Source organism: Staurois parvus, unplaced genomic scaffold, assembly GCF_062004578.1.
Source record: "Staurois parvus isolate SC_StPar_1 unplaced genomic scaffold, SC_StPar_1.0 ptg000400l, whole genome shotgun sequence".
Taxonomy (NCBI): domain Eukaryota; kingdom Metazoa; phylum Chordata; class Amphibia; order Anura; family Ranidae; genus Staurois; species Staurois parvus.
Window position 1 is genome coordinate 1,041,976 of NW_028318196.1, and position 21,542 is coordinate 1,063,517.

Genomic DNA, 21,542 nt, shown 5'->3' on the forward strand with positions numbered 1-21,542 from the left:
AAGACTGAAAATTTTGAAAAAAAACACGTTTTTCTTTGTTTCTGTTATAAAAGTTTGCAAATAAATAATTGTTCTTCATAAATTTAGGCCGAGATGTATTCTGCTACATGTCTTAGGTGAAAATAGCCCAAATTAGGATGTATTATTTAGTCTGTAGGAAAGTTATAGAGTTCACAAACTATGGTATATATCTGAAAATTGATCAGTTCTGAAGTATTGACAGCCAATCTAATTTCTTGAGGTCCAAGAATGTCAGAACAGTACAGATATCCCCCAAATGTCAGAACAGTACAGATATCCCCCAAATGTCAGGACAGTACAGATATCCCCCAAATGACCCCTTTTTGCAAAGTAGACAGTCCGACGTACTTCATAAGAGGAAAGGCGAGTTTTTTGAAGTTGTATTTTTTTTGTCATAATTTTTCGGAAAATGAGAAAATAAAATAAATTATTTTCACAATTTTTTTTTACATACTGTCACCAGTGCAGTACAACGTCTTCATATAACTGGCATGGCGGTGATCAGGGACACTGACTGGTGACAGTGTGAAAAAAAAAATATATATTTTTTTATTGTTTTACATTTTTTATTACATTTTTTTTTCTTTTTTTTAAGATTTTTTCTTCATATTTCACTATGACCAAAGTAGTATAATGTTACCATAGTAACATTGTACTACTTTGGGGAAGTGATCAGTATATATATATATATTTTTTTTACACAATTTGCTTATAGCAAAGAATTACTTTGCTATAAGCAAGCATTTACCTGAATGACATCGATTCATTCAGGGTTTTTTTTTGTTTTTTTTTGTGCTTAGCTGTGATTTGGCCACAGCTAATCACATGACATGTGCATGTGATCGCTGTGACCATTCACAGCTAGACACTAGTATACAATGTATGGCATGAATAAAGCCATCCATTGTATACAACTGTCATGTGACCTGCTGTGATTGGTCGCAGAAGGTCACATGGTACAGGCAACGGGGCCGGTACTCAGATCTGTCATCGGCCGTGTCCGAGGTACACGGCCGGTGACAGATCGTGCCGCTGCATGGCTCTGCAAGCGCGGCTCTGCAAGCGTGCAAACTGTGCATGTGCGGGAGGATGCCATATGGCGGCCTCCTGGAAAGCTAGTACATTTTTCAGGACGCCATACGGCTATTGGCCGGGAGTCAAATGGTTAAACACAAGGTAAAATATAGAGGACGGTAAGTGGAGACCACCCCAACTCCTGATTTATATAAAATGGAATTACGTGCATGCATTCGTCTGCTCTTGATACATTTAAGAAGATGCTGTTACTTTGAATACAGTAATGAAAATGTGCTTACCGTGCTCTTTAACGTGTATTTAATACAGACTATGGCTGTGCTATGTAGACTGCATGATACAGGTTGATGGTGCTTCTCTACTTATCTAGGGATTATAGGATAACTAAATCCAAAAACCAAAATGCATTATTTTGCTACTTACAGTCCTTAGATGTGATAACTGCATTAGTTTTCTTTTTTTTTCCAAGAACATTTTCAGCAAATACAGAATACCTATTGATCCTGCCAGAAATGCTTTGTCCTTGTCATTTCCTGTGAGCTATAGTGAAAAATGTTTTCCTTCCTGGCTATCTTCCGTAAACTACCTGTTCTACCCAACTTTCATATATTTATGTTTTTTATTGAACTGCATCAGGTTATTATTGTTCCATTTAGTGCTAGTTAGTTCAGCCATAGGTAGACCCTCCTTGTTTCTTCCATGTTCCCTCAGTCAATGTTAGTACCAGGCCCAGATTTAGAGGGGTGCTGTGGTGGGATATGCTCCCCCCCCAGATTTTAGTTGTGCCCCTGGTCTCTGAAAGTGCATTCACTGATCTGTGAGACAATCTGATGGGAACATTTGATGTAAAGTTGCACACTGAAGGGGCAATTGATAAAAGGGGGGGGTCTGCTGGAAACATGTGATGTAAGGAGGCACTATGATGGGGACAGTTGATGTAAGGGCTCATGCTACTGGAGAGATTTGATTTAAGAGGGGCTCTGATGGGGATCCTGATGAAAGGGGGAATGCTGAGGAGGGCTCCTGACATAAAGGACTCTGATAGGGACACTTGATATAAGAGGGCACAGGTTCTCTTTTAAATAATGTGTAGGGAGGTTAGAACCTCCTGCTCAAGTTCCTCTATTTTAAAGGAAACTTGAATGATTACCTTCACACGAGATAATGCTCTGAATGATATTTATTGAGCATATACGTATATGGGGAATACAGTGTCTGCCCTCCCTGTATCCCACTTTTCATAGAGTCCTTCCCTGCTTATATAGCGCTTCTTATCAAACAGATCATCCTTTCTTAGATCAACACACACACACCTAATGGAACAATTCCAATCAAGATATGTGTTTTGCAATAAACAATTTGAAATATACGAAGTTATAAAAACAGACAAAATGGAGTATACAGCCATCTTATAACATTCTATATATGTGATTCAGTAAGGATCATATTTATCCCTATACACTAACAAGATCCTAATCCTCACTTCTGCACAACCTGTTAGATATTACTTCTGGGTTGTGGCTTGTGATATAGAAGAATGTCAAGTGAACAGGGGATACTGATTCCCTACATCTGTCACACCCAGGGGCGAACTGACAACTCATGGGGCCCCCGGGCAATAGGGGATCATGGGCCCCCTGTGAATTTGCCCACGCTCAAACCACACCCAAAAAAGCCTATGAAAGGTACCAGGCACATCTCCTGGGGCCCCCTACTGACCCTGGGCGCTCGGGCAGTGCCTGAGTTCCAAAATGGTCAGTCCGCCCCTGGTCACACCCTGTTGCACACTGTCAGTGACTCACACACAATGTTGACATTATGCCCCAACTTTTGCTTTAACTGCACCCCCTCAATCAGCCTGTATCCAGTTTTGTACCTAGTTCTTTGCCGAGATAGGGCTTAGGAAAGTCATTGTCTTCTTACAATTTACCAGACTGGAAAAACATCCTCTGTACTGCAATTAACTGAAGTAAAATTGTGTTGATTTCAACTTGTGTGTCATATTGAGGAGCTAAGCCGTCTGTGGATGGTGCCAAGTCAGCAGGTGACTACACTGTCCAGACAGCCTGGGTCTAAGGAGGTACTGTACGTTAATACATAAAGTGGCATTTGAAACAAAACACTACAAATTTCCTCCTATTTAATGGAGATGTAGCGATATAGACATGTCTGTAGTCTATATCAGGAGAGCAGCCTAGGTTGACAACCATGGCTCCGTCAGTAGATACAGCGGAAAAAATGTAGGCACTCTGGGACAAAAAGTGTGTTATTTGCTAGATCACCAGGTACAAATAAACCAAAAGTAGCTTGAAAACAGAAGAAAACATTTAGCCACCACACAAAGGACTGGTAACCTACATTAATTAAAATTTTTGGTTTTGGGTTTAGACACACTTTAAATAATTGACTTATGGATAGCAAAAATTGCCGTTCATACATTTTAGTACATAGCGTTCCAATTTTGGATGATTTATCTAACTTCTCAATATGATAATCGTGAAATATGAATTTTGTGAAACGCAGATCACAAATCAGCCTTAGGGCATTCGATAAAATTTGCCATCTCCATCCATCTACGTAACTTTGGATTTTCCTCCTCTCTCCCAAATTGTTTTACCAACTTACCCATATTTGTTTTTAAAAGTAGACAGAATGCTGCCATCATAAGTCAGCAATGAAACAAAAAAGTCTGATTATGTATTATAAAAGGGAGCTGTACCAACATGCTGTTTGCACCTGCAACACCAACTGAAAACCAATTTTTTTTCTTACTTTGGGATAAAGTGGAGAGGTATTTGAACCCCTTTCAGGTTTTTATTGCTGTGGCCTCTTAGATTCACACTATTTGTCATATTATTATTATTATACAGTATTTATAAAGCGCCAATGGTTCGCTCAGCGCTGTACATTACAAAGGGGGACAGAACATGTGACAGAACAATACCAATACAATGCAAAACATGAGGGGATCGAGGGCCCTGCTCTTTCGAGCTTACAATGTAGGAGGGAGGGGATGGTGGCACAGGAAGAGATAGCTGTGGGGGATGGGGTGGTAGGAAGAGTGGAGGAGGTCGGCAAGTTAGCAGGGGGTGGGGTAGGCTTCCCTGAAGAGGTGGGTTTTCAGGGTGCGCCTAAAGGAGAGGAGAGTAGGTGATAATCTGATGGGTTGGGGCAGGGAGTTCCAGAGGATGGGTGACACCCTGGAGAAGTCCTGGAGGCGGGCATGGGAGGAGACCTAGAGAGAAGGAGGTCTTGTGAGGAGCGGAGTGTGCGTGCTGGGCGGTACTTGGATATTAGGTCAGTGATGTAGTTCGGGGCAGTATGGTGGACAGCTTTGTACGTCAGTGTTAGGATTTTGAATTTGATCCGTTGCGCAATTGGAAGCCAGTGGAGGGATTGGCAGAGGGGGGTGGCGGAAATGGAGCGGTTGGAAAGGTGAATGAGTCTGGCAGCCGTATTCAGGATCGACTGAAGCGGGGATAGCCAGCGGCGAGGCAGGCCAGTGAGGAGGGAGTTGCAGTAGTCGAGTCGTGATATGATGAGGGAGTGGATGAGCTGTTTAGTGGTTTCTGGGGTTAGGAACGTGCGTATTTTGGCGATGTTGCGGAGGTGGAGTCTGCACGAGTTTGTTAAAGATTGGACTTGGGGCTGGAAGGATAGGTTGGAGTCCAGAATGACACCAAGTACTCTGGCCTGCGGGGCGGGTTTGATGGTGGCGTTGTTGGATGTGATGGAGAAGTCAATGGGGGGTGGTGTCCGGGCTGGGGGGAAGACAAGAAATTCGGTTTCGGAGAGGTTCAGTTTAAGGAAGTGAAGAGACATCCAGTCTGATATGTCACTCAGTAGATGTGTGATTCAGGCGGAGACCGAGGGGGTGAGGTGGGGGGTTACTCTTTTACTCCTACCACCAAAAGTGAAAGAAATTCCTAAAGTTTGGGTTGTTCCCAGAACAGTAATAGAGGAGATTCTTCCAATGGGGACACCAGGGACAACCAAGGATTCCCTCAATTTGGAGGGATTTCCTCTCCTTTCTTGTTTGGCTATTAGATAGGAAGTGAAAGGAAATCACCCCACAGGGACACAGATGGGAAAAAAAAAAAAAAGGTCAGATATTATAACCTTTTTTTTACCTAAAATGAAAAAGTGCATTTGGGCCAACAGGAACATAGTTTATTTCCGATCAGGGGAAGTCAGGCAGGAAAGATACAGTATGTGAACTTTATGTGAAATGTTCCCCTATCCTTTTGAGCCCATTCCCACCTGTGTGCATGTTGCTTGGTGCAGTGCATTGAATCTCCCTATTAGTCAATGAGGCTCCGACTGCATTCAAGGACCAGGCTCAAGCAGGAAGACTCCATGTCAAATGAACTGTTATAGGAAATGTGATTTGCTCGTACTGATCATTTTGAATAAAAGTAACCTCTTATGTCCCATCATAGGTTCAGTTGCCTGGGCTTGTGACCAACTTACATTTCTTGATGGAACAACACACAAGTATACATTTTTTTTAGGCCTGAGCTGTACACTGGCCCAGAGATAGAGAGGTACTGAAGCAGATGCGTGGCAGCAAACTATTAAAGGTAAGGATGGGATTTTCTGCCGACTTGGAGAGAAGTCAAGGATCAACTGGGTATGAAATTCAGGGGCTCCACCAGAAATTGACTTGATGGTACTTTCAGCTAACATCAGTGTGAACACTTTGTGGGACTTGACTGGCTCACTTTGCGGGAATATTAGACATTGTTCACTGCATCTGGGCATTTTAGAATATATATTTTATATAGGGACAACTATTGTTTCCCTAGGACAGTAGTATCCAGAGGAATCTGGAATGGAGTAGATCAGCATTCCTCAGCCAAGGTGCCATGAACATGGAACATGGATCAGAGACATGCATTGCCATGGTGGGGGTGGTCTGGCCGCCAGCACGATAACGATCGATGAAGCTTTAGGGCCAGGACACATGACAGCCTGCCCACACCATGCCTACGCATAACACTATCCAGAGAAGGCTGTATGCAGGGCCAACCCAGCACTCAGATGGCAAACCTCCACCAAGACCTTCTCCACCTCCTACCCTCTGCCATGGCGCTGGAGTAAGGAAGATCTCTAATGGGGAGAGGGGACTCCGGAGTGACAGGTGACCTTGCTATCTTTCAAAATATCCAAATAGAAGCGGCATCAGATTGGATGCTGCCACTGTGCAGAAGACAATTTTCATCCTGGCTCCTTTGATTTTTCAATCCAGCGTAGTCAGATGTGAGGCAGCCAGCAGGACCACCCACTGAGTGAATGCCCACCTCTCCATCGGTAACCAGCTAACATTCAAACAGTGCATGGCCAGCTTTACTTTTAGAAAGTCTCAATTTTGTATGTTTCACTGAATATTAGAAGAGCACCAGACTACATGAATTGCAATTCCTGCTGATCAAAAAAAAAAAAAAGTGATTAAAGTGATACTAAAGCTAAAAATATTTTTTATCTTAATGCATTGCTTGCATTAAGGTAAAAGAACTACTGGAGGGTTAGGGACTGATGTGAATGTACAATATATATATGTAAAGTGCTGCATAAATTGACAGCGCTATATAAGTACCTGAAATAAATAACACATTTTTATGGTCCCTGTCCTCCCTCTTCCTTGTGTGAAGGGTAAGAGGGGGGAGAAGAGATCAGTACTGTGCACAGCTGCTTCTCTGCTCCCCTCGCTTTCTCTTCACACAGGGACTTGGACAGCAGCAGGAGCAATTGGCTCTTGCTGCTGTCAATCAAGTGTGATGAAGAGGCAACGGGGGGCAGGACTAAGTCCTGTTGCGTGTGGCTATGGAGCATGGCTCTTTAGACACACAGGTCAGGATTGAGCATGCAGCATGTGTCCCGATAGCAAACGGCTTGCTTTGGGGACACACAAAGAAGAGGAGCCACAATCACCGGTGCGGGACCCAAGAAGAGAAGGAACGTGGCCATTCTGTGCAACACAACTGCAGAGAGCAGGTGAGTAGAACATGATTGTTATTTAAATTTGCCTTTAGTAACACTTCCACATTGTTTAATTGACTTCCGCTGAATTAATGTTGGGAAATTTTCCTCAATCAGCAGCTGCAGCCACTGATCAGTGTATTCTGACAGTGGGGGGGGGGGGGTGGAATTCTTCCATCTACCTCCTTTGTATGACAAGCCAGAAATTATGCAATTTTCTTTCCTGCAACCGTGGGTTCCAAGAAAGAAAAAGAGCTTGATTCCCCCATCAACACAGTTAGTATAATGGTGGAATCTTTCCCACAGCACTATTGTATTCTGTCAGAGAGGAGCCTATTCTGATGACAGAACACAATGATTAATGCTGGTGGCTACAGCTACCAGCAGTAATCGTAAAGGAAAAAAAACTCCAAAATGGATTGACTTCAGTACAACCTACCTACCTATAGATGGATTGAATCTTGGCCAGTCCCTGCTAAACCAGCCAAGATTCGATCCATCTTTGGCCTGATTACCAGTATATGGCCAGATTTACATAACCCATGTTATGCATACAGGGGCATTTGGCAGCCATAGTAAGAAATAGCTACTGAATAGATGCGGCTGTTACCCATAATAACCACTCTCTACCCAGCAGCAATAAAACATGAAAAAAATTTGCAATCTGATCACTATGGGCAATACCTTCAGTATTACATATTTCAGCAAGTTTTACTCTGTTACAATTATCCTAAAGTATGAGCATTATCAGGGTATTTAAGACATGTTCCTTCACCACTTGAAGAAAAGAAAAAAAAAATTATATAAAAAAAATTATATATTATATATACACACACATATCCTCCTAGATTGTAAGCTCCAAGGAGCAGGGCTATCCCTCTTGTATTGAACTGTATTGTCTCCCGTTATATTGTAAAGCGCTGAGCAAACTGTTTGCACTATAGAAACCCTGTAAAATATATATATATATATATATATATATACATACATACATACATACATACACACACACACATACATACATACACAGTTGTGTTCAAAATAATAGCAGTCAGACATCACTCACCTGATCAATCACTGTTTTTGGTAGAAATGATATTTCTACATGGCAAATAATTTACTAGCAGGTGTAGTAGAGTAATAGAAATCCAACAGACCCAACAGTCATGACATGCATGCTGCTGATTCTGTGTAATTGAATCACTAATTGAAAGGGGCATGTTCAAAATAATAGCAGTGTGGAGTTCTATTAGTGAGGTCATTCATTCTTTGAAAAACAGGTGGCAATTATTGCCCTTATTTAAGGAAGGAAGGAAGGCAGCAAATGTACATGCTGGTTACAGTGCATTTCTCTCTGAAATTCTGAGGAAAATGGGTCATTCCAAACATTGTTCAGAAGAACAGCGTATCTTGATTAAAAAGTTGATTGGAGAGGGGAAAACATACAAAGAAGTGCAGAAAATGATAGGCTGCTCAGCTAAAATGATCACAAATGCTTTAAAATGGCAACCAAAACCTGAAAGACATGGAAGAAAGCGAAAAACTACCATTGGAATGGATAGAATAGCCAAAATGGCTACAATCAGCTCCAGGAAGATGAAAGAAGGTGTAAAGTTCCCTGTGAGTACTGTTCCAATTAGAAGACGCCTATGTGAAGCCAAGCTATCTGCAAGAAGCCCCCGCAAAGTCCCACTGTTGGAAAAAAGACGTGCTGAAGAGGTTACAATTTGCCAAAGAGCACATTGACTGGCCTAAAGAGAAATGGCGCAACATTTTGAGGACTGATGAAAGTAAGATTGTTCTTTTTGGGTCTAGTGGCCGGAGACAGTTTGTCAGACGACCCCCAAACACTGAATTCAAGCCACAGTACACTGTGAAGACAGTGAAGCATGGTGGTGCAAGCATCATGATATGGGGATGTTTCTCATACTACGATGTTGGGCCTATTTATCGCATACCAGGGATCATGAATCAGTTTGAATACATCAGAAGACTTGAAGAGGTCATGACCAATCACAGCTCACTCAGTACTTCTCAATGACTGCAAGAATGCAGACAGAGAGAAAGAGAAAATTATTGCTTTTACATCCTATATGGGTGTAAAAGCAATCAGTGTAAAAAAAAAAAAATCATCACCCCCCCACAAGTAGTACAGTGTCACCATGGTGACACTGTACTGCTAGGGTGACAGTATGTGAAAAAAATAAAATAAAAAATGTTTAAAAATTATAATTTTTGGTTGTAATCCTCTGGAACTCACTACCCCAATCCATCAGACTGTCACCTTCCCTCCTCACCTTCAGGCGCTCCCTGAAAACCCACCTCTTCAGGGAAGCCTACCCCACCCTCACCTAACTGCCGTTCTCCTTCATTCCTCCTACCACTCCATCCCCCACAGCCACTTCCTCCTGTACCACTACCCCCTCCCTCCTAGATTGTAAGCTCGAAAGAGTAGGGCCCTCTAACCCCTCGTGTGCTGTTTGTTGTTGCTGTACTGTTTCATGTATTGTCCCCCCCTCTATTGTACAGCGCTGAGCAAACCCTTTGGCGCTATATAAACTCAATGTAATGTAATGTTATGAACTAATTTTGATTTTTTTTTACTAAAAAGATAACGCAATAAATTTTAGCCAAGATTTATGATGAAATATTATTTATTTGCAAAATTTTATGAAAAAACTTTTCAAAATTTTGGACTTTTTCATTTACATAGCAAAAAAAATAAAAATTCCATGGGTGAATAAATACCACCAAAATAAAGCTTTATCGGTCTCAAAAAAATGGTAAAAAATTCATTTGGGTACAGTGTTGCATGACCGCGCAATTGTCATTCAAAGTATGGTAGCACTGAAAGCTGAAAATTGCCCTGGTCAGGAAGGGGGTAAAAGTGTCCGGTCTGGAAGTGGTAAGTGATTCAAAGGAAAGCAAAATCTTCAAACATTTCTCAGTTTATATAGTGAATGTTTGCATTTGTAAAGAAGAATACAAACACTGCTATTTTTTTGAACCGTCTAATATTCACTTTTGAGGAACAACACAAATTTGATCTATTTTTCTTCATGTTTTGATTTGGAATAGAATGTGTCGTGTTCCCAATGCATTTGTGTGTATGGAAATAAAAGCTATTAGAAGGATTTTGAGCTTTATTCACTTTTTTCAACACACTGCTATTATTTTGAACACAACTGTATATATACACACACAGCCCCCTCCTCTCCGCATTGGCTCACTGGCTGTGATTGACAGCCGTGGGAGCCAATGGCTGCCACTGTGGTCTCAGCCAATGAGGAGGGAGAGTCCCTGGGAGAGCCAAGGCTTTTGTGCACATTGCTGGATCGCAGTGAGGTTCAGGTAAAATGTTTGGGAGAGCTGCTGCACACAGAACCTTCAGCCATTTACAACCACTTTAAAGGAAAGAAAATTATTATTATACAGGATTTACTTTACAAAATGAAGGTAGACATTAGTTACAATACAATTTGGTACAAGAGGAAACAGAGGGCCCTGCAAAATCTATGGCCAGTCTTGGAGAGCTGATTGGGAAAAGAAAAGAGCCAATCTGAATGATACTGTTCGGGAGAATTCAGGAAAGAAGGAAAAAATAAATTAAAAAAAAAAAAAACAAAAAACAAAAAAAAAAACAAAAAAACACAACACACCAGACAAAAAAACAACCCCCCCCCACACACACACACACACTAGTTGTATGTAAAAATAGATTTTATGACTTTAAATGCATATACTGTAGAACTGGATAATATAATATTTTTAATATTTCTGCCTTAAAGCACACCTTCTTACATTAAAAAAAACACTTCATTTCTACAAATCTACCCTTCCACAATCTAAAAAGCCAACTTTTTTTTTTTTTTTAACACTTCACCCTCCCCCCACCTCCATTCTAGACAAGGAGAGAACTGCAACTGAAGCATCCTGAGATATGTACCACCTGCCTGGAGTTTGCAAGTTCTCCCTGTTCCTGCGTGAGTTTTCTCCGGGCACTCCGGTTTCCTCCCACACTCCAAAGACATGATGGTAGGGTAATTGGCTTCTGTCTAAATTGCCCCTGGTATTTGTATGTATAAATGTGAGTTAGGGAACTCAGATTGTATGCCCCTTGAGGGTTGGGGACTGATGTGAATGTACACACACACACACACACACACACACACACACACACACACACAAATGTGTGTAAAGCGCTATAGAAGTACCTGTAATAAATAAATAAATGAATATGCACATCACATATCCCAGAGGGCATCAGCTTAAACACAACAACCAGAAGAGGTTGGACCCATAACATGTGATCAGGGAGGTGGCTGCCTGAACCAGGAGGAGACTGCCAGCTCCTGATGACACATGCATCTGCAGAGGGAAAAAAAAGTGCTCTTTGGTTTTTAAGTGCAATTATCTTCTAAATCCCAATGTTAATAGCCCTATTTATTCATTTATTACAGGTATTTATATAGCCGTGACATTTAAAAAGCACTTTACGAATTCCAGGTTCCTAGCTCACATGCGGAAATATACATACAATGACCAATTTAGACAGGAGCCAGTTAACCTACTGGCATATTGGAGTGTGGGAGGAAATCAGAGAACATGGGGGAAATCCGCACAAGAACAGGGGAGAACATGCAAACTCTGTGCAGGTAGTGTCCTGGCTGGGATTCTAAGAGGGCCCAGAGCTGCAAGGCAGAAATGATGACCGCTACGCCCGTGCTGACCGCTACGCCCCTGTGCCACCCTATGTTCTAAAAATATTGTTTCCTTGTAGCATTTGAAAATGTACACATGGAGGCGGCTAGATTTGGTGATTACATATGCAAGCTGTGCTTCCTGATTAGTAGTCTGAAAAACAGACAGGCAGACCCGATTGGACCCTCCATTCTCCTCTATGGAGCTGCTGATGTAAATAAATTTGTATCGATTTACACCCATCTACCTCCAATCTGATCCGCTAAAATACAAAAGCAAGTGGATCCGTTCCCCTTTATCTGGGCGAATAAAATCTGAGGACAGCCGGTCTGTTTACATCCGACTGCCCATAGAGCAGAGTGGGCTATATCCGTGCCCGCTCTGCAAAAGCAGAGTGGACAGGAACCGGTCATCTGCCAACTCATCGAACAGATCCCCTGCTGACAGAAACAAAAACAGGGCGCACTCTCCTCGTGCATGAACGAAAAAAAAAAGGAAGGTATTAAAAAGATGCAAAAACATACTAACAAGGCGTAAAGGTCATAAAAACAAACAAAAAGTCAAAGGTGGCAATCGTGGACAGCATGCGTCCTCAGATAAAGTGCTATCACGTTTCGGGAGTCGAACTCCCTTCCTCAGAGCAATAGATCCCCTGCTGAGCAAGTGGAGTCTGCTCCATGTGAAAGGGGCTTACGGCTTATGTTCTACACTTACTGCTCAGTGACTGAAATTAAACTAAGAAAGCTAAACAATTATTCAGCTATGATGCTGACCATACTGCTTGTTGCACAAACAACCATCAATAAGGGAGAACCTGAAAATAAGGATGAACTGTATTTGTGAAAATATTGAAAAGCAGGAATTTAAGGAGACCATGCATGCCAAGGTGACACGGTCTCTGGAAAGGGCTCCTCCAATCCCCATATACTCACCTTACTTGTGCTCCCTCGCAGCTGGCAAGAATACTGAATGCTGCCCCTGTGCTGATCACTGGCATGACTGGCAAGTGCTCTCCAGGGTTGCCAAAACAGCCGATCTCGGCGCTAGCTGCAGTGGTACAAGGGAAGGCAGATAAGGAAAGTATAAGGATTTGGTGGGGGGGGTGCCTTTTTTGTTGATGCGCTCAGGTTGCCCTTTAGGGACAAGGTGACAGGGACTCTCAAAGGCCAAGTTCAACTTTGAGAATATGCTACACCTGTATTTAGGGTGTAACATGTTCCAGCTCCAGCTCTCCCCCGTGACAGTGGACAGGGGGTTCTTCTTTCCTGCACCCATGGTCAATTTAAAATTGGCATGGCTGTTCAGGGCTTAATCTGTAGAGCCGCATCGTTCATTCACAATGATCTGTGAATGAATAAACTACAAGTCCCATCAGCCACTGTGGCAGACAGACTTGTAATTCTCAATGGACTACAAGAGAGCTGAGTAGTGTAATCGTAGTGTATTCACTCTTCCTCCGGCTAACTGAAAGCCATTTGGAGGTATGGGCAAGAAAGCTGGAAAGGGAGTGTGCAGGAGCCTGACATTATACCCACAAGCTACTGATTGTGGGTGTAATGGTTTGCAGACTCTTGTAGGATAAATAATTGCAGTAATATATGCATTTTTTTTCCTTAAAAGGTAAACTTGGCCTTTAAATGTAAGCGTGGCTATACACAGTGATTTTCGAATGGTTCCTGAACTGGGCCTGAATTCACTTTATGGGTGGCCCTATAAGCACTTTCCTGACATCTTTCAGTTAAAAAAAAAACCTAAATATATATATATTTTCTTTTCAACAAAAATAATAAATGTATTACGTAATAAGAAATCCCTACCACGGCACCACCTGCCTGGAGTTTGCATGTTCTCCCTGTGCCTGCGTGGGTTTCCTCCGGGTACTCCGGTTTCCTCCCACACTACAAAGACATGCTGGTAGGTTAATTGGATCCTGTCTAAACTGGCCCTAGTATGTGTATGTATGAATGTACTATAGGGAGCTTAGATTGTACACCCCGAGGGTTAGGGACTGATGTGAATGTACAATATATAAGTGCTGCGTAAAATAGACGGCACTATATAAGTACCTGTAATAAATAATAATAATACAAAGAAGAAATAAAAAAATCAGTGGAGCTGGACAGAAAATTATCAGCCAAATAGTGGCTGTATCCAATCAGGTGCAGCTGCTGTCCGGGTATTCTGACAAACAGCGGCAAGGGCTGTCAGAAAACAATAACCGGCACTTCTGATTTGTCCATCCATGCTGTAGAGCACGGGTGTCAAACTGGTGGCCCTCCAGCTATTGCCAAACTACAAGTCCCACGAGGCATTGCAAGATTGACAGTTACAAGCATGACTCCCTAAGGTAGAGGCATGATGGGACTTACTTGTAGTTTCATAACAGCTGGAGGGCCACTAGTTTGACACCTTTGCTGTAGATCATAGATAGAGGAATTTATTAGATTTTTTTTTTCTGTTCAGGCTGCAGGATGAGTGAATTAAAATAAAATAAATACAGAAAAAACAAGTATATGGCCAGCTTAGATCTCATTAACACAAAAAAAATAAAAACAAACATCCAAATATTACAATGATTACTCAAGCTGTATACTCTCTAGAAATATGCACAACTAAGTGAAAGATTTCTGTTTACATGCCACGGATTATTACACACATCTGCTCTCTGCACTATTATTAAATAATCCCAGATTAGTTCTTTAAATATGTAACAAGTCAGTTTATGGAATTTTACTGCAACTGCTGAAGATTTTTTCTGTTACAGAAAAGCTTCCCTGACGTCGTTGTGACTGACAACCACCTTTCCAAAAATATCCATCCATCATGAGCATTGTGACTGGGAGCTAACCTTCATTTGTGAGCCTGGAACTTCTTAAAATTCCACTAGCCTGAGGGGCACTTGTCCCCCCAGGCCATGGTGCTATAGCCAAACTTTCACTCTATAGGCTTGATGGGATTTCAAGATGGAGGAGGAGATGGAGAGGGCTTATAGGGATGGGCCAAAGGCCTCCTCCTGCTGCTCCAGTCACAAAATGCCCATTTTGAGTATAGGCAGCGTACTACTCACAGCTGGAAGAGACCATGTAAACATAGCTATTTAAGCATCTCATTTATGCAACCTGGCCAAAAAAACAAGGGTGCTGATCATAGGAACCAGTAAGGGTACAGCTTTCATTATCCTTCCCTAGAAAAAAGGTCAGCTAGAGTGCCAATGTCTTCTATTAGCAACACAATCATTTCCCGTTATATTGTAAAACGCTGAGCAAACTGTTGGCACTATATAAATCCTGTATAATAATAATTTCCACACCATTTCTTAATATCTTAGAACAGCTACAGATTTAAAAGAATTCTTTAAAAATTATATTTTTTTTAACAAGAAAAAATAGAAGATCTACATTTAAGGGTTAAAACTCCTCAATAAACCAGTTTAGAAACTGCACAATTAAAGGTTTACAAAATCAACCAACAAACATTATTATAACCACAATAGATGGCTTGACCACACTGCTTGTTTCTATTTTCTACTTTGAGATTTATTCTGACGTTCAACATCTGTTTTTTTTTTTGCTAGCAAGATTATGTGTGAGCAGGTATATTGTATTCAAAAGGAACAATTAATCAAGGGGTTTCTATTTTTTTTTAAAAAGGTTAAAATTTTAGAATGCTATAATTATATATATATATATATATATATATATATATATATATATATATATCCAGAGTAATGCAGGATTGTTACACATGAAGAAACAAATCTCCCTATGAAATAGATGGGTGTATTCTTAAAAGGTAACTCAAGGACTAAACTCCATAAACAGCCCAGTAAAATATAAACAAAGTGAAATATTCCATTTTCAAGCAAGGAAAAAAATAAATAAAATAATGAATGCCATACTCTTATGTAATTGTTGTATGCCTATTTTTTTTAATTAAGTATATAAATACTGGGTTTCTGAGTGTATGAGAACAGAAGGTAAAAAGAAGGCACTTTGAACCAGTCCTTGATTTTGTATTTATTGCAAAGAAATTAAAAAGGATATATGCATATATAAACTATTTCTCTATAAATATAAAATGATCTTCTGAAAGAAAAAACAAAAAAGAAAAAAAAAACAAAAAACAGAAAACTACACTTATTTGGAAAAAAAAAAACACTTTTTTTTGCCAGGGCATGAAAATATACATTTTAGGAAGCTAAAAATCAGACAGACATACTCAATATATATTGAAATCTGGAGACCAAGCAAGCAGGATGTATGGTGGTGAATTAAAAAGGGGTATTGTGGTGGTGCAAAGGAGGGAGGGGGGGGGGGTATTACCCTATAGCAGATATCTATAGCAAAATATAAAGGCTTAAAAAGAAAAAAGATCTATGTAATAAAATAGCTATTGAAATAAAAATCATATGCATGACAATTAGCTTATGTGTGGTTCTAAGAAGGATTAAGAAAAAACAAACAAACAAAAAAAAAAAAACACATGACTTGTGGTCTACTCTATGGCTCTTAATAACTGTATTAACTCAGCCAATTTAAAGCGTCCATTACAGCTTTTAACCACAAACAAAGCAAGATTGCATTCATTCCACAGCAAAATTTGCTCCACGCCCTGTTGCTATAAACACGCTGCTATGCAGGAAGGGGAAAAAAAAAAAAAGAAGAAAAAAAAAAAGGGGGGGACAAAATAATACATTAATTTAGCCTATTGTTATGCAGCTGCCTAATTAACCCCCAGCACAATTAACTGTGCTCACTTTGGCAATTACCTAGTTAAATCAATCTGTGCTCTGCCAAATGGGGATTCCTAGAAGATTTGTATCAGGAGCTGACAAGGTTAAACAAAGGCGGACCTCAGAGAATTTTTAACAAAAGAATCAACTTTCAGCTTGAAATGAATGAGAATATGGAGAGTCACTAGTTTTACCGGGGCAGAGAAAAGTGCTTTACACAGTGAGCTCTACTAGGAAGGAAAAAAAAAAAAATCTAAAAAATATTTAAAAAACAAAAACCCCCCGACCTTAAATAAGTAATAATTGTAATTCATGTTGGAGCTCAAATGTTATGTTCCAAGTGTTAAAAGCTTTCAAAATAATACAAACATTTGAGGATTTTTTAATAATATCAAAAATGTAAGCAAAATTAAACTGAAAAAACAGTTTGTTTTAAATTATTCCATAGGTTCTGCTTTCTCCTTAAAGGAAAAAAAGTCAATCTGAAAGAAAAATATAAAAAAAACATAAAAACAAACCAAAAAAAAAAAACCTGATGAAAACTATACATGATCTTCAAATTTCAGGCTTTAATTATAAAAGAAGGAGCTGTTGGATTGTGGTGACACTGCCTGACTGCAAGCAATGAGTCCAAATGAAAAAAAAAATGATAAAATAAAAATGGAACTTGGTAAAAGGTCATGGTGCAAGCTTGTGGAAGGCCAAAAGTTTTTCTTATTAGGCTAAAGATAAAAAGCTGCTTACAAGTGCTTTCAAAGTCCTTGTTTGTAAGGAACTCCCCACCCCCCCTCCCCAAAAATAAAGCAATTTTATCTTTATGCAGATGACGTAGTGAACAAAAAAAGTTTTTTTAAAATCTAAGACCCAGGAGCCTTAGAACCTCCGAAGAGTTAAAACATTCTACATTTTGTTTTTTCTCTTAAAAAAGGCATGATCTGTAGTCATTTAAATACAAAATATACTTACAAAATGTTACAACTATTATTTACATGAAAAACATACACACTGTACAAAAAGGAGGAGTCCAAGGTCAGGCACCCTCAGACCGTAGTCTCCCCCTGTTTACTGTTGGTGAGTCTGGTATAAAACTTTCTCCACGAGTTGAGCGTTTTGCCTGACCAAATCCAGAAGCCAGACGTTATTCCGACAATTAAAGTCATGAGATATTTGATCATAAAGACCGTAAAATCCGGACTCATGGGAGGGTGGTTGGTACTGGGGCAAAGGATGGCATAGGTCTTGCAGCTCTGGCTCACCCAACTTTTCTCCCATTGTTCCCTGAAGGCTTGCTCGTAAAAATAACAAGCAATAACGATGGTGGCGGGGACGGTGTAGAGGACGCTGAAGATTCCAATCCTCACCATCAACTTCTCCAGCTTTTCTGTTTTGGTTCCATCGTGTTTCATGATGGTTCTAATCCTGAAGAGGGACACAAAGCCAGCCAGGAGGAAGGACGTGCCAATGAACAAGTAAACAAAAAGTGGGGCCAATACAAATCCACGCAAGGCATCCACATTATTGATACCAACGAAGCAAACTCCGCTTAGGATATCCCCATCGACTTGCCCCACCGCCAGGATGGTGATGGTTTTGATGGCTGGCACTGCCCAGGCGGCCAGGTGAAAGTACTGAGAGTTGGCCTCGATGGCTTCGTGCCCCCATTTCATCCCGGCCGCCAGGAACCAAGTCAGGGAAAGTATGACCCACCAGATGGAGCTGGCCATGCTGAAGAAGTAGAGCATCATGAAGAGGAAGGTGCAGCCCTCCTTCTTGGTGCCCTGGGCCACCGTCTTGTAGCTGTCCTCGGAGAAACGGTCATTGCAGACCACCTTGTCCTCCAGCAAGAAGCCGGCGATGTAGGCGATGGCCACCATGGTGTAGCAACCGGACAGGAAGATGATGGGCCGCTCGGGGTAACTGAACCGCTTCATGTCCACCAAATAGGTCAGCACAGTGAAGAGCGTGGAGGCGCAGCACAGCACCGACCAGATTCCGATCCAGATGCGGGCGAAGCGCAGCTCCTCAGGGGCAAAGTACATGAGCCCATGGACTTTCCCAGCCTCACAGGGGGCTCCGCAGTCCTTCTCGCCTAGGAAGTGGTAGTTGACGTAGGCGGGCACTTTGAGGGCCCTGGGGCAGGTGAACTTGTCCCGATAGGGGGACCGGATGTTGGGGTTGCTGGTCCAGAGCTCAGGCAGGGCCGGGGTGGGGGTACCCTTGTCTGACGTGTTCTGCCCCACGCACAGCTCGCCGGCGCCGTTCACCGGAAACTTCTCGCAGCGCAGGCTCTCGGGCCACTGGAAGCCAAACTTGTTCATGAGGGCCTCGCAACCCTGCCTGGCCCGTTCGCACAAGGACCGGCATGGCGGCAGAGCCTGCTCCAGAACCGTACACACCGGGGCGTACATGGAGCACAGGAAGAACTTGAGTTCTGGGGAGCACTGTACCTTCACCAAGGGGTAGAACTGGTGCACCTCCAGCCCGGCGTCCTCCTGGTTGGTGTGCCCCAGAAGGTTGGGCATGATGGTCTGGTTGTAGGCGATGTCGGTGCACAGGGGGATGGTGATGGGCTGGCAGTAGCCATGATCCGGGATGGAGATGCCTTTCTCCCCATTATACTGAGCCCGCACCGACAGCAAGCCCCACAGCAGCAGCAACGCCAGCAGGCTGGAAAGTTTAGAGGAGTCCCGCCGTGCCATGCCGGGATGATCCCTCGCCAGGACAGTGCAGCAGCATGAAGCCGGCCCGGGCCGCAGAATCCGCCGTGCGCTCGCCCTCTCTCCCGCGGACTGCACACCGGAGCGGAGCGCAACTCACTCTGACCATTTGTGTCAATCCTTCAACTCGTCTGGGCTGTTTCCAGGCTCCCCGCTGCCCGCCTCTCGCCTGGGAGGGAGGAGCCTTGAAACCGACGCCAACTTCTAATGTGGAAGTAAGGGATCCTCGCACAACTCTTCCCTCCGAACTGTCGTCCGGGGTTCGAGGCTCGGGGAGGGCGGATCGTCTCCTCCGCGGAGGGAAAAAAAGATATAGAATTCAAACCAGGATAAGAACACCTTATGGAAATTACAAAATGCACATTTATTGTAACCATGACCATTCACTATGCAATCCCATTGTACAATCTTCTTTAGATCTCCCATCAACTGTGTAGGAGGAGGGGCGGTCTGATTGGATAGTAGTTGAATTGATTGTTCTTTGGCTGTCCATACATTATACAATTTTCTTGAGATTTTTGGTCTAGATTTACCAAAAACCATATAATAGGAGGCAGGGGCAGACTGACCATTTGGAAACTCAGGCACTGCCCGAGGGCCCGGGGTCAGTAGGGGGCCCCATGAGATGCCCCTGGTACCTTTTTCATAAGCTTTTTTGAGTTTGGGCAAGGATACAGGGGCCCCATGATCCCCTATTGCCCAGGGGCCCCATGAGTTGTCAGTCCGCCCCTGGTAGGAGGTCAAACCTATCAACACTTTCAATTGTATCCAATTAGTCAGGCTCTTGCACTACATAGTTGAAGGTAAATCTAAAGGAAATTGGGCAGAAATTGGATAGAAAATTGTATAGTGTATGGCCAGCCTTAGTTGATATATCTATACACGCGGATAATATCGGGTGAATGATCGTCCGTTTTATTTCGCATGCTAGTCTCGTATCCAAAGTAAGAAGGTTGCTAAAGTTAGGAAAGTTCTTGTGCGACATAATAAAAATTCAGAAGTGATGTCATGTATTTGTATTGTATTTTCGTCTGAAGACTGTACTGGTTAAAGAAAATTTCACAATCTGGTATCATACATCGAACATTTTTGTGCTTTTCTCTTGGAATAAGTTCGGACGATTGTTAGAAACCACGGGGCCTCCTACAGGCAACTTGATAGGGCTCCTCCAAAATAAACCCCACATTTTACTGTGCTTCAGTTTGAATGAACACAAGGAGTCATCAGTACAGATCACTTGTGTTCATTCAGGGAAGGAAGGGGTTGGTAAATGTGACATATGCTGCCGGTGGGAAGGAGAGGAAGGATGGGGGCACACGAGGGTCTGGGTAACGGGGAAACATTTGGTGCACAGGGAATGTGATGGGTGCATGGGGAAAGGGAGGCAATTACTTGAACCTCTCCCATGTCTTTGCAGCAGCGGTAGAGAGAGCCATACAGAGGATCAGTTCTAGTAATTGCCCCTATCCCGATCACTCTCCCTGCCCATATCCACTTCACCAAGCTGCCTGGGCCCCTTTGCTGACCTGGGCCCTGTACAGGAGGACTGGTGATATCCCCTTATCCATGGCCCTAGCTGTGTACAAGTGATCGGATTATACAATTGCTTCAGAGGCGGTAATTTCCATACAGTTTTCTGATGGTGTATACAGGGTTTAGAGAAGAATGTACAATCTGACTGCAAAAACATATGGTGGACTGATTGGTCCATCGAGTCTTCCAGTTTAATTTTTGTTTTTTGTTTTATTTCATTTCTTTTTTGTATAGTGTATGCAGTGTCGGGACAATGTCACCTATCGCCCCAGGCAAAGATGCTAAACAGCAACCCCCCAAAGTGTACAAGCATTTTGCGCCAGCAAACCTCCCCCCCACCAAATAAAAAAAACTTCAAGCACTAATCTGGTAGGTTAATTGGCTCCTGTCTAATTTGGTCCTAGTATGTGTATGTATGAATGTGAGTTAGGTTAGGGACCTTAGATTGTACACCCCTTGAGGGTTAGGGACTGATGTGAATGTACAATATATATGTAAAGTGCTGTGTAAATTGACAGCGCCATATAAGTATCTGAAATAAATAAAAAAAAAACCACAAAAATAATCTTCACACTTACCCCCAAGCATACATTTCCTTTGCAAGCCAAAATTCTCCCCAAACAAAAATTCCCCCTCTTCTAGCACAAGTCCCCCCTCCCAGCTCAAATCCTCTCCCTCCCCAAATCCCCCTCTCCCAGCCCAAATCCTCCCGAATCCCTTCTCCTAGCACTAATCTTACCCACACCCGAAATCCCCCTCTCCCAGCACAAAACCTCCCAAATCGCTTCTCCTAGCACTAATCCTGTCCATACCCCAAATCCCCC

The 21,542-nt window shown here is 42.3% G+C and overlaps 1 protein-coding gene across 1 annotated transcript; it reads right to left on the reverse strand.

Annotated features, from left to right (window-relative positions):
• Window positions 1-17,262: 17,262 nt before the first annotated feature.
• On the reverse strand, window positions 17,263-19,299 carry FZD1 (frizzled class receptor 1). Its single transcript, XM_089686485.1, has one exon. It carries the CDS (start codon window positions 19,165-19,167, stop codon window positions 17,509-17,511), a length of 1,659 nt encoding a protein of 552 aa, XP_089542611.1. The 5' UTR covers window positions 19,168-19,299; the 3' UTR covers window positions 17,263-17,508.
• Window positions 19,300-21,542: the final 2,243 nt, after the last annotated feature.